Source organism: Mustelus asterias, chromosome 11 (assembly GCF_964213995.1).
Source record: "Mustelus asterias chromosome 11, sMusAst1.hap1.1, whole genome shotgun sequence".
Classification (NCBI taxonomy): domain Eukaryota; kingdom Metazoa; phylum Chordata; class Chondrichthyes; order Carcharhiniformes; family Triakidae; genus Mustelus; species Mustelus asterias.
In genome coordinates this window covers 77,913,848-77,928,133 of record NC_135811.1, presented here as the reverse complement: position 1 = coordinate 77,928,133, position 14,286 = coordinate 77,913,848, and the positions used below count along the sequence as shown (strand labels likewise).

Below are 14,286 nucleotides of genomic sequence, written 5' to 3'. Positions count from 1 at the left end.
AAGAAAAATATCAGTGTGACATCTTTAAGCAGACAAGTTTCCCAGCCCATATATGATTGCTCACTTAAATATGAGTCAAACATCAATTCACCACTATCGACCGAAATTAGTCAGAAGAACTACTTAGCTGAAAAGAGCCTGTGCCAGTGAGAATCTATTGAAGAAATGTGTCCATTTGTTGATTAAACACAAATGTACACGGCAACTTTGATGCGTCTAAACTCAATTTGGTCTGTGATTCCAAATGTACCCTGGTGTGAGGCAGATATCTTTGGTATGCGCCATAATGTTGTACAAATACAATACAAATAGCCTTAGCTGAAATTGTTGACCAGAGTTTAACCAGTGTGTGAAAGCTGGCTATCCATGTGCGGCCAGGATCTGCTGGTTGTTGCCAGCAGTCAGGAGACTGTGGTTATACAGATTGAACCCAGTCTGATTGTCATGGAGGTGCAGTAACAGCAGGATTCTGTTTTCACACTTTGATACACACACACATCCCATTCTTTCCATTGCAAACCTTTTTAAATGAGTGAATGGGAGCAGTTATATTTTTCTGATCATATGAATATTATATTAACATATGAACAAGGAACAGAAATAGGTCATTTGGCCCCTCGAGCCTGCTCCTCTATTCAATAAGATCATGGCTGATCTGAAAGTAATCTCAAATTTGCTTTCCGCTTGCTCCCGATAAACTATCACTCCTTTGCGTACCATGGGAACAATTCTGCAACCCACTGCACTGCTTTATCAGCACAGCGGGCCGGGAGAATCAAGTGGAGGCCATTTCACGGGCTCCCTGCTGGGTGCCACGGGCTCAGTGAGTCTCCAGCCACTAAATTTCCAGCGCCGTCAGCTCCACGCCAGAAATTGGCGCAGAGCTGTATAAATTATTTAAAGTAGAATTAGCATGTAATTAGCAGGCACGGGACGAAGATCTCCAGGCCTGCTAGGCTCTCCCACGCCCCGCCAAGAGTGTTTCGCTCCAGCGGGGTTTACAGTAGCTCCCACTCGCGGGGAGCTGGTGACCCGACTCCTCTGGAATGAAGTGGAGGTCGGGGGTAAGGGGGGTATGCGCCCCAGGCATTGGCAGCTTGACAGTGCCAGCTTGGCCCCCTGGTACTGCCCAAGGGGCAAAGTGGCAATGCCCAAGGGAGGGCAACTTGGCTGTCCACCAGGCACTGGGGAGTGGGAAGGGGATGGAGCATAATGGGGCAGGGCCTATCGGGGGGGAGATCTGTGGGGGTGGGAGTCCCAATGCCATTTTGCACTTGGCAATGACAGAGGGAGGGAGTCCAGCAATCGAGGCTGGCCATTGGGGTGGTCGGGGATGGGTGGAGGGGGATGTAGGGGGTCAGCCTGCTGGGGAAGGGGTGACGGTGGTGGGTCGGGACTGGGGGGGCAGATTGGGACTGCCGATGGGGTGGGAGGGGTGGTTGGGACTGCAGTGCAGCGGGGAGGAGTCGAGGCTGGCCCGAACACATCTGGGAGCCCAGCGATTAGTGGGTTGGAGGGGATCGTACGGCCAGCGATGCAGGGTCACAGGGCTCACAGAACACAGAAAATTACAGCACAGGAACAGGCCCTTCGGCCCTCCAAGCCTGCACCGACCATGCTGCCCGTCTGAACTAAAACCCCCTACCTTTCCGGGGACCATATGCCTCTATTCTCATCCTATTCACATATTTGTCAAGATGCCCCTTAAAAATTACTATTGTATCTGCTTCCACTACCTCCCCTGGCAACGAGTTCCAGGCACCCACCACCCTCTGTGCAAAAAACTTGCCTCATACATCTTCTTTAAACCTTGCCCCTCGCACCTTAAACCTGTGCCTCCTAGTAACTGACTCTCCACCCTGAGAAAAAGCTTCTGACTATCCACTCTGTCCATGCCCCTCATAATCTTTGTAGACTTGTATCAGGTCTCCCCTCAACCTCCGTCGTTCTAGTGAGAACAAACCAAATTTCCCCAACCTCTCCTCATAGCTAATGCTCTCCAAACATAGAAACATAGAAACATAGAAAAACTACAGCACAATACATGCCCTTCAGCCCACAAAGTTGTGCCAAACATGTCCCTACCTTAGCGATTACTAGGCTTACCTATAACCCTCTATCTTACTAAGTTCCATGTACTTATCTAAAAGTCTCTTAAAAGACCCTGTCGAATCCGCCTCCACCACTGTTCGATCAGGAGGCTGGCAGTATGGGGTTACCAATCTTGGTGCTGGCAGATCGACACATGCGCAGTGGCCCGCTCAGCGCTATGCTGCTGGCCTCTCCAGCGGGAATAAGCCCTGCCCACTGATCTTCCGCGAAATTCACGCTAGTGCACTCTGCAGTGCACAGAGTGTGGGAGATTCATTTTGAAAATCCCACTGAAAAAAACCCAGCATGATTTACTCCAGTTTTTATGCTGATTCGACAATTCTTTTGGGAAAATCCCACCCCATGAATCTATCCACCTCTGCCTTAAAATTATTCAAAGTCTCTGCTTCTACAACCTTTTCAAGAACAGAGATCCAAAGACTCATGACCCTCTGAGTGAAAAGATTATTTCTCATCTGCATTTTAAATTTTCAACCCCTTATTTTTAAATGGTGATCCCTAGTTCTAGATGTCTCCACATCCACCTTTTCAAGAGGCCTCAGAATCTTACATGTTTCAATCAAATTGCCTCTTACAATGGATACAAGCCACGCCTGTCTAACATTTCCTCATAAGATAGCCCATCCATTCCAGTCTGGTAAACCTTCTCTGATCTGCTTCCAATGCAGCTACATCCTTCCTTAAATAATGTGACCAATATTGTACACAGTATTCCAAACGTTGTCTCACTCGGCCCTGTATAACTGAAGCATAACCTCCCTGCTTTTGTATTCAATTCCCCTCGCAATAAATGATTGCATTCTATTAGCTTTCCTAATTACTTGCTGTACCTGCATACTAGCCTTTTGTGTTTGTTGCACTAGGACACCCAGATTCCTTTGCATCTCAGATCACTGCAATCTCTCACCATTTAGATAATATGCTTCTATTTTATTTTTCCTGCCAAAATGAAGCATTTCACATTTTCCCACATGATACTCAATTTTCCAGGTGTTTGCGCACTCACCTAACCTATCTACATCTTTTAGCAGCCTCTTATGTCAACTTCACAATTTACTTTACTACCTATCTTTGTGTCATGAACATATAAGTTTTAAAAGATCAATGGTGGAGGTAGAGAGCTGTTACAAAATTGGCACTTTAAAAATTTGCTTTTGTATTCGGTTATAAGAAACTTAAATCAAGGTGAGATTGCCTCTTTGGCTGTAAGGTCCTCGTAGAATCATAGAGTTTTACAGCACAGAAAGAGGCCATTTGGCCCATTGTGTCTGTGCCAGCCATCAAACACCTAACTATTCTAATCCCATTTTCCAGCACTTGGTCCATAGCCTTGTGTGCTATGGTATTTCAAGTGCTCATCTAAATGCTTCTCAAACATTGTGAGGGTTCCTGCCTCTACCACCCTTTCAGGCAGTGAGTTTCAGATTCCCGCCACTCTCCAGGTGAAAAAGTTTTTCCTCAATTCCCTTCTAAATCTCCTGCCCCCTACCTTAAATCTATGCTCCCTAGTTATTGACCTGTCTACTGCGGGGAAAGGTTTCTTCTTATCTACCCTAAATATATCCCTCATAATTTTGTAAACCTTTAGTCGTCTCTGCTCTGAGGAAAACAACTCCAGCCCGGGAAACATTCTGGTGAATCTCCTCTGCGCCCTTTCTAGTGTAATCACATCCTTCCTATAGTGTGGTGACCAGAACTGCACACAGTACTCTAGCTGTGGCCTAACCAACATTTTGTAAAGCTCCATCATAACCCTCCTGCTCTTATGTTCTATGCCTTGGCTAATAAAGGCACGTATCCCATATGCCTTCTTAGCCACCTTATCTATCTGTCCTGCTCCCTTCAGGGATTTCTGGGCATGCACCTTAAGGTCCCTCTAATCCTCTGTACTTCCTAGTGTCCTACCATTCATTGTGTATTCCCTTGCCTTGTTAGTCTTCCCAAAATGCATCACCTCATACTTTTCAGGGTGAAATTCCATTTGTCACTGTTCTGCCCATCTGACCAGCCCATCGACATCGTCCTGTAATCTAAGGCTTTCCTCTTCGCTATTTACCACACCACCAATTTTCGGCTGTGCATCACTCCCCAGTGTACCTCCAAACTATGACTCATCCCCCACCCAAATTAGTTTAAACACCATCTCTCCACCCACCCACCCCTCTCCCCTCACCCCACAGCACTAGCAAACCTCCCTGCAAGGAAATTGGTCCCATTCCAGTTCAAGTGCAACCCGTCCTGCTTGTACAGGTCCCGCCTTTCCCAGAAATGGATCCAGTGATCCAGGAAACTGAAGCTCTCCCTCTTGCACCATCTCTTCAGCCACGCATTCTTCTGCTCTATCCTCCTATTCCTATACTCATTGGCACGTGGCACAGAGATGACAAACTTTGAGGCTCTGCTTTTCAATCTGCTACATAGCTCCCTAAGTTCTAGCTGCAGGACCTCAACCCTCTTTCTACCTATATCGTTGGTACCAATGTGAACCATGACCTCTGACTGTTCACCCTTCCCTTTTAGAATGGCCTGCAGCTGGTTAGTGACATCCTTAACCCCGGCACCAGGTAGGCAGCACACTATCCTAAAGTCACATATGCGGCTGCAGAAACAGCTGTCTGCACCCCTCACTATTGTGCCTCCTATCACTATTGCTCTTCCACTCTTACTCCTCTCACCTTGTGCAGCTTGAGCCACCACAGTGCTTGCCTCTGATTGCACCCCCCAGTGGAACGTTTTCCAACTCAGAAAAATGGTTCTTGCACTCTGGGGCTTTCCTGACTACCTGCCTGTCCCCTTCTTCTGACTGCTGGTCACCCAGTCCCCCTCTGTCTGCACTTCCTTAAGATATGGGTTGAAAAATCTGCTATTGACAAACCTCTCAGTTGTACTGTAACTTCTGGTTTTGGCATAAATGCCAGTAGAAAAATGCATTGAGAATATTCTCATTGTAATATTTCAGAAAATACATGATAAATTTCAGAGCAATTTTGATGGCAAGTGTGCATTTTTCAACCTTTTCCAGACTCAAATATTGTATTTGGCCTATGTCAAAGTCTGGACTGGAAAATGCCTCTTATGCATTCAATGGGAGCATGAGAACACACTGAGAGGATGCCAGTTGTGGTGCTGTCCTATCAATGCCAACGTGCTTTAATTAATTCCTCTCCTATTTTAACACAGGTGTTAACACTGGCTAATGCTTGGGTTGAAAGAAGGCAGGGAAGAAAATGGTGCCAGAAGTTTAAGGGGCGTCTGGACAAATACATGAATAGGGTGGGAATAGAGGGATATGGTTTCCGGAAGGGTAGGGGGCTTTAGTTCAGACAGGCAGCATAGTTGGTGCAGGCCGAAGGGCCTGTTCCTGTGCTGTAATTTTATTTATTTTTTGTTCTTTGTCTTTCTCCTGAAGGAGTTGGTGCAGATAGTGGTAAAGAATAACAGGCTAATAGATTTTACATTTGAATAGCTGTGAGAGATAGAGAAACTTGTCCAAAGCTCCATTGAACATTTACTTTTGAAAAGCCTTATGGGAAGGGGGCGGGGGTGGGGGGGGGGGGGCGGTGATGCACTGAGAGGTACGAAGGGTACCACTTGTACATCTATTTGTACATCTATTTCTGACTGTTATGTACCTTATGTGGGTGGCGAGAAATGTCAAGGTGGCAAGATGTTGCTGCAACTTCATAAACACAACTCCTGTTCAGCTCAGTGGTAATGCGTTATTCATTCCTCACCCTGTGAAATTTATACCACTGACATGTTTACCCATCAAATTATGCGTTCTTTTTTCCAGGGGTCAAGATGAAACACAGTTGAAACACTGGTCACATCAAAACACTTAATAAAAACATGCCGCTTTGTGTTTTTTTGTTCCTGTCACCGGTTCAGGTTACCAGAAGTAAAGTGCAATATTATCACTTATTTAGTGATGCTAGATGATACGTCCCGAACATACAAACAAATCAAAGGTTTTGTTTCTGATGATTGGGAAGTGAATAATTGTATTTTCCATAATAAGGGGGAAAAAAACACAGCATGCATTAAATTCAAAACATTTTGTTTTTTTTCCCTTTTACTATCAATTTATGCATGGATTTCGAACTGATATATATCTAATTGTTGAGTTGATGGTACCATTACAACCTGTGAACTAACTGCCTTGTCTACAGTTTATTCAATATTGTTCTTTATTTACAGTGACAGGATGACTTCAGGTAGTATTTCATGGTTTGTCTTGATGGGGTTGATTTGTATTTAAATGTTTTTATCTGAAAGTTTCTGTTCTTTTCTCCTTATCTTCTATACGTTACATGTTGCCCTTACCAAGCTTCAGTTTTGTGTGGTGTGTTTCGCCTTGTGTTCCCATGCCAGTCTTTCCAGACTCTTTGGCAGCCGATGATACATCTTCCTTCGACCTAGCAGATGTCACCTCAATCAATAATAGAAGTTAAGATCTGGAACATTGCAAGAAGTTATTCCCATTGTTTTAGGTATTCAAGACTTGTGTTGTACTTTGCTCTTTCGGTGCCAAAACTTTAAACTCCTTGGAAGCTAGCAGTCAGTGGAATCCTTGTCCCTTCCTCCCTGGGACTCTGCTTTTCCTCTTCCATTCTTGTTGATTTCCCGGGACAACAATCTTACAGTATTCTTGCATCTTAAGGTATATTTTAAAGTTTATTTATTAGTGTCACAAGAAGGTTTACATTTTCGTTGCAATGAAGTTACTGTGGAAATCCCTTAGTCGCCACACTCCGGCGCCTGTTCGGGTACACTAAGGGAGAACTTAGTATGGCCAATGCACCTAACACACCTTTCAGACTTCTCTGACTTTGCCTAACCTGTGTGAACCTCTTTTCCTCAGTTTTGTTTTGAAACAAGATATATGTTCAGTTTACTCAGGACTGTTCTTTGCTCCGTTCCCACGCTAGGTCTATCACTGTGTTCCGTTGCCTTGGCCCTGGTGTGGGTTTCTATGCTGTGCCCCGGAGATCTGGAAGCGTACCCTCTGCCTCTATCCGATCTATTCTCCAACGCTGTGCGCAGGGCACAGCATCTGCACCTCGTCGCCGCAGAGACCTGCAAAGATTTCGTACGTAGCCTACCCTAAACGCAAGTTATTATGGAAGATAATGAGCTCGAACCATTGTTTTGTTGTGGGAGAGACAACGCATCTAACTTGCATGTGCGTGTTTTCTTTTTCTCCCCCCCTACTTTCAACAGGAACGAAAATATATCCCCGAGGAGCAGCGCCGTTCTCACCAGAGTTCACCTTCCTGCCAATCTGAAACCCTCCTGGCACCTACTGGCAAAGAGGATGCCCAGCAGCGATCGGTAATTCCAACACACACACAAAACATCCGAACCAAAATTCAGCTTTACTCTTAACACGATACATTGAATGTTTACGAATGGTCTCTTTTGATAAAACACAAACTGATAGTATAGATTGTCCGGTACAAACCATCTCACCTAACTAAGTATCTCCAAACTAACTTTTTTGTCCTTTTCTGCTCGAATTCGCTTCATTTGGATCTAGTTTTTCTCTCCCTCTCTCTCTTGCATTAACTCCGGCTCCCATTGCTGAATGAATACTAATTTGTAATATACACCACAGCAATATTTATAATTCTACAGACCGGTGACTGAATCCACAGAACTATAACTTCACGAATTTAAAGCCGTTATTTAACCACCGATAGTCCAAAAATCAAAATGGTAACGGGGTTATCAAGAAAGCTTCTTTTTATTATTCCCTGACTTTGAATTACAGCACATTTAGAAGTTAGAGAAAAAAGACCACGGATCAAGTGCTGTTAAATGGGATTAGAGTAGATAGGTGCTTGATAGCCGGCATAAACCCGATGGGCCGAAGGGCCTCTTTCTGTGCTGTATAACTGGAAATGATAACTCAGATACAATACCTATTTCTTTGATTCTTGTTGGTTCCCCGGGACAGTAATTTTACAGTATAGGGTATTCGTTGTCCTGCATCTTCCCATTTCTCTGACTTTGCCTAACTTTTGTGTCTTCCCCTCCATTTTATTTTAAACAAGATATATATTCAGTTTGCTCTGAGTTACAGTTCGCCTTCTCTCACAGGATACGGAGCTGCTCCAGTATTCGCAGCAGCTCATTAATTCCTGGCTCAACTCCATTCAGAACAGCAGAGCCTTCAGGACCTCGGACAGGGTCTCTCACAAATTGCAAGACCTGAAAGAAGGCATCAAAACTCTGAAGGTAGGTGTTCACAATTACAACTACTATAGTAATAACAGGTGTTAAAGTTTCGCAGCAGGACGGGAAAGTGGCACGGAAGACGAAATTTGGATCAAATTCTGATCAGACCTTATTTTAAGCATTCCTTTATGTTTACATTGGATTGGGTACGTTTTAAGGAACCAGTTTTAAAATTGCTAGGAAGTACGATTTAATTATTTTTGGTGTTAATTTGGTGAAAGCGACACCCGATAATGGAGTAAATGGCCCAAAGTATTTTCGGGTTTTTTTTGGCTCTGATGTCGATATGAGTTTAAAAGCAACTATATAGTCAGCACCTCACTCATCTACCGCAATACGTTTTCAGGATATAACTGCATTAGTTGAACAGGGTAATCGAATCTATATACACGTTGCTTTATGTACTATGCCAGGGGATTTTCACTGTGACTTCGTTGCGGTGTTAATGTAAGCTGACTTGTGACACTGATATATAAGCTTTTATCTGATGCAGTTCCACATATAAAACCCACAAGAAAAAAAACTAAAGCTCATTAAATTATTCAAAAATTACTCACCAGACGAAAACTGATCTAAAAACAGAAAGAAAGATTGGGTAATAAATGGGAAGGTAGTTTGGAACAGTGACGAGTAGAGTTTTTGAATTATGATCGCTCCTCTTCACGAAGGTACTCCCAACAATAGCTGCAGTATTTATGACTTATTCTTGGAGAATAACTTGCATATATCTATCACCTTCAACACAGTAAATATTTGGCACTGAGCCACGTTAGGAGTTGGGCGGCATGGTGGCACAGTGGTTTACACTGCTGCCTCACAGCGTCAGGGACCTGGGTTCGGTTCTCGGCTTGGGTCACTGTCTGTTTGGAGTTTGCGTGTTCTCCCCGTGTTTGCGTGGGGTTTCTCCTGGTGCTCTGGTTTCCTCCCACAGTCCAGAGATGGGAGGGTTAGGTGAATTGGCCATGCTAAATTGCCCCTTAGGGAGGCAATTGAGGGGGATTATTGGGTAAATGCACGGGGTTATGGGGATAGGGCCTGGGTGGGATTGTGGTCGGTGCAGACTCGGTGGGCCGAATGCCCTCCTTCTGCACTGTAGGATTCTGAGTCTGTGGCTGAGTCTGAATGATATTGAAGAGGCAGTTATGACTGGGTCACTAGGGTATGGAGTAAGATGAGTACAGCATTTACACATAAATGGAGCCGCTAACTTTATACTTCCATAACAATAATAACGGCACTTGCAAAGTAATTAATTGTAGGTGATGCATTTTGCCGTGTCCTAACGATGGAATAAGCTGCTAAGTACATAATAAATATTTATTTGGCCAGGCAATGCACATAAAACGGGTTAATACAATTCAAATAATTCTGGATCAATTTGGTGGGAAAAGTAATAGCAGATGGACTTCAGAAGTCTCCATTAAGAATGCTTACTCTGCCAGACCCGTCAGCACAACGACATTTATATATTCGGTTGATCGTTTCAGCAATGTGATGTATTCAACTGCAATGGAACCCGCTTCCATAGCTAGCAAGTCAGCCTTTAGATAAACACAAAATACTGCAGATGTTGGAAATCTGAAATAAAGAAATAGAAAACGCTGGAAAACTCATCAGGTCCGGCAACGTTAACATTTGGAATACAATCTGACTTCTTCTGAGCCTTTAGATTCTTTTCACAAAAGGGGATTGAAATTTGTCCAAATGGGTCACTAGGGTATGGAGCAAGGTGAGTATAGCATTTGCACATACACTGTAACGGTTAATATAACATGTATGGAATGTTAATTAGAAATCATGTAACTTAAGGCTGAAGTGGAGAGGGGGATGAAGAGGAAATAAATCAGAAAAAGGAAGTAAGTGGCATTTTGAAGAATCTTGCCATAGGAAATCGAATGGAATGGATTCAATCCTTAAGCAAAACCGCGCAAATGAACTCCCTATGATTTTACATTAGCCTGGTCTATTCCTAGGGCTAGTTTCCAAGGATACCCATACTCAAAAGATACTCATGAATGTATCTGCCTCACCAAGCTGTTTACTTATTCATTGTTGCATTGCCTCTCACTTGTAGAACATTACAGGTAGGCAAGAAGATATCAACATGTCAGAAGGTTCATTCAGGCAGCTCTGTAAACCATAATTACAAAATGTTAGCTTTCATTTGAATCCCCAGGATTCATAGCATTCTTGACCAATGCTCCATGTGCTACTCTCATAACATACATAAGTGGAGTTCATATAGTGGTTTTCATCTAAATTTAGAATTTATTTTCCAGAAATAAGTAGTATGACGGAAAAAATGGAAGCTTCTACAAATGAATTAATTTACTCGAATAATATTGCACAGAATCAATTGAAGAAATATTTTACCATATGATCACTACCACAGAAAGTAGTTGAGGCCAACATGTTGTCTGATTTCAAGAAGAAATTAGGTACAGCTCTTGGGGCAAAAGGGGTTAAGGGATTTAAGGGGAAGGGGGGGGAGGATCAGGATATTGAATTTGATGATCAGCCATGATCATAATGATTGGAGGAGCAGGCTCAAAGGGCTGAATGGCCTACTCCTTCTAGTTTGAATGTTTCTATGCAATTAGCAAGCTTTTGTTTTGCTTCATGTTACACATTCAGAGTCAAAATATACCTGCACAGAATCTATTTCACACTCTATGTTTAGTGAGTTTCTGAAAAGATGTTCCTTTTATCAAACTGTGTTAAAACTAAATTGCTCTATCATTTCCTAGACTCTGGAAGATGGAAGCTCTTCGCAAGATAGTGACAGGCAGAAATTTTCCTATGAAAGGTTCGATGGAAACTTAAGTGAGGAAGCTTTGATGAAAAACTATGGTCTCCTGGCTTGTTTTAAGAAGGATATGCACAAAGTTGAAACCTACCTGAAAGTTATGAATTGCAAACGTTTTGCAGAGAGTAACTGTACTGTGTAGTGTAAGGTTATAGACAAAATGAGCGAGGAAAACTCGATAAAGACACTCAGAATGTTACACAGAATCTGTCTTAAAGTTGATTATTTAAAAAAAACTCTATATAGTTATAGATGTTATAACAATGTTGCGTCTCTGAAATTTAGCTGTAGATATATAGGAATTGTGGAAAGTATTTTCCTGTAGGTGCATGTTTTTCTGTAATTGTGATCAATAGCCAAAGTTTCTTAATAAAACTCAGCAAATATTTATCTTGCATTTTGCAATAAATTATTGCATTGAATTGCCAACAAACCTCTGATTGTTTTCTTAAACTTCTTTGAAAATTTTCCTTTCATTGATGTGATCATGATCAAGAATGGGACACTTTTAATTTTGGGCACTGAGTATCAGCTTCAAGCATTTACAGATCAGTTTTAGCACAAGTGGATGCAGATTAAAGCACCTTTTACACTGACTCCTGATGTAAAAAAAAGCATCAACATAAGAACATAAGAAATAGGAGCAGGAGTAGGCCATCTGGCCCTTCGAGCCTGCCCCGCCATTCAACAAGATCATGGCTGATCTGAAGCGAATCAGTTCCACTTACCCGCCTGCTCCCCATAACCCCTAATTCCCTTATCGATCAGAAAACTATCTACCCGTGATTTCAACATATTCAACGAGGAAGCCTCCACCACTTCAATGGGCAGAGAATTCCAGAGATTCACTACCCTCTGAGAGAAGAAGTTCCCCCTCAACTCTGTTCTGAACCGGCCCCCCCTTATTTTGAGGCTGTGCCCTCTAGTTCTGGTTTCCCTTCTAAGTGGAAAGAATCTCTCCACCTCTACCCTATCCAGCCCCTTCATTATCTTATATGTCTCTATAAGATCACCCCTCATCCTTCTAAACTCCAACGAGTACAGACCCAATCTGTTTAATCTCTCCTCATAAGCTACACCCCTCATCTCCGGTATCAACCTGGTGAACCTTCTCTGCACTCCCTCCAAGGCCAATATATCCTTTCGCAAATAAGGGGACCAAAACTGCACACAGTACTCCAGTTGCGGCCTCACCAGTGCCTTGTACAGTTGCAGCAAGACCTCCCCGCTTTTATATTCTATCCCCCTCGCGATAAAGGCCAACATTCCATTCGCCTTCTTGATCACCTGCTGCACCTGCAGACTGAGTTTTTGCGATTCGTGCACAAGGACCCCCAGGTCCCTCTGCACAGTCGCACGATGTAATTTTTCTCCATTTAAATAATACTCCAATTTACTATTATTTCTTCCAAAGTGGATAACCTCACATTTGCTAACGTTATATTCCATCTGCCAGATCCTCGCCCACTCGCTCAGCCTATCCAAATCTCTCTGCAGACTTTCCGTGTCCTCCACGCAATTCGCTTTCAAGTCAAAGTGTGACTTTTAAAAATACTTGCAGCTAACACTGCAACCTTACTAGATTGTATTAACAGTTGTAATAATCTTTTCTGAATTGTATCCTATTTGTACAGACATGTTTCAAAAATCTATGATTGTTGTGTCCACAAATTCAAAAAGGTAATGATAGTATATTTCAAATCTCATAAAATCCTCTGAGCAAACTCTAACATTAGATAGGAAGAGGCGACTTGATTGAAACATATAAGATTCTGAGGGGTCTTGACAGGGTGGATGTGAATTGGATGTTCCCTTTTGTGAGAGGATAGAACATAGAACTGTACAGCACAGAACAGGCCCTTCAGCCCATGATGTTGTGCCGAGCTTTATCTGAAACCAAGATCAAGCTATCCCACTCCCTATCATCCTGGTGTGCTCCATGTGCCTATCCAATAACCGCTTAAATGTTCCTAAAGTGTCTGACTCCACTATCACTGCAGGCAGTCCATTCCACACCCCAACCACTCTCTGCGTAAAGAACCTACCTCTGATATCCTTCTTATATCTCCCACCATGAACCCTATAGTTATGCCCCCTTGTAATAGCTCCATCCACCCGAGGAAATAGTCTTTGAACGTTCACTCTATCTATCCCCTTCATCATTTTATAAACCTCTATTAAGTCTCCCCTCAGCCTCCTCCGCTCCAGAGAGAACATATCCCTCAACCTTTCCTCATAAGACCTACCCTCCAAACCAGGCAGCATCCTGGTAAATCTCCTCTGCACTCTTTCCAGCGCTTCCACATCCTTCTTATAGTGAGGTGACCAGAACTGCACACAATATTTCAAATGTGGTCTCACCAAGGTCCTGTACAGTTGCAGCATAACCCCACGGCTCTTAAACTCCAATCCCCTGTTAATAAAAGCTAACACACTATAGGCCTTCTTCACAGCTCTATCCACTTGAATGGCAACCTTTAGAGATCTGTGGATATGGACCCCAAGATCTCTCTGTTCCTCCACAGTCTTCAGAACCCTACCTTTGACCCTGAAATCCACATTTAAATTAGTCCTACCAAAATGAATCACCTCACATTTATCAGGGTTAAACTCCATTTGCCATTTTTCAGCCCAGCTTTGCATCCTATCTATGTCTCTTTGCAGCCTACAACAGCCCTCCACCTCATCCACTACTCCACCAATCTTGGTGTCATCAGCAAATTTACTGATCCACCCTTCAACCCCCTCCTCTAAGTCAATAATAAAAATCACAAAGAGCAGAGGACCAAGCACTGATCCCTGTGGCACTCCGCTAGCAACTGCCTCCAGTCCGAAAATTTTCCATCCACCACCACCCTCTGTCTTCGATCAGATATGATGTGGAGATGCCGGCGTTGGACTGGGGTAAGCACAGTAGGAAGTCTCACAACACCAGGTTAACGTCCAACAGGTTTATTTGGTAGCAAATACCATAAGCTTTCGGAGCGCTGCCCCTTCGTCAGATGGAGTGAAAATCTGTTCTCCAACAGTGCACAGAGACACAACATCAAGTTACAAATGTAACTTGAGAACAGATTTTCACTCCATCTGACGAAGGGGCAGCGCTCCGAAAGCTTATGGTATTTGCTACC

The 14,286-nt window shown here is 43.3% G+C and overlaps 1 protein-coding gene across 1 annotated transcript; it reads left to right on the top strand.

Annotated features, from left to right (window-relative positions):
• The first annotated feature begins 366 nt into the window (after window positions 1-366).
• On the top strand, window positions 367-11,297 carry gh1 (growth hormone 1). The gene is made up of 7 exons (XM_078222947.1): window positions 367-450; window positions 4,633-4,676; window positions 6,001-6,113; window positions 7,041-7,201; window positions 7,333-7,443; window positions 8,212-8,349; window positions 11,097-11,297. The coding sequence occupies exons 1-7, from the start codon at window positions 367-369 to the stop codon at window positions 11,295-11,297; spliced, it is 852 nt and encodes a 283-aa protein (XP_078079073.1).
• Window positions 11,298-14,286: the final 2,989 nt, after the last annotated feature.

Bases quoted from the DNA above. Each gene is read 5' to 3' on its own strand.
- gh1 (XM_078222947.1), top strand. From the start codon at position 367: ATGTGCGGCCAGGATCTGCTGGTTGTTGCCAGCAGTCAGGAGACTGTG. The intron at 451-4,632 runs GTGCAGTAACAG...CTTCCCTTTTAG, and splicing joins CCAGTCTGATTGTCATGGAG to AATGGCCTGCAGCTGGTTAG. The intron at 8,350-11,096 runs GTAGGTGTTCAC...ATCATTTCCTAG, and splicing joins AAGGCATCAAAACTCTGAAG to ACTCTGGAAGATGGAAGCTC.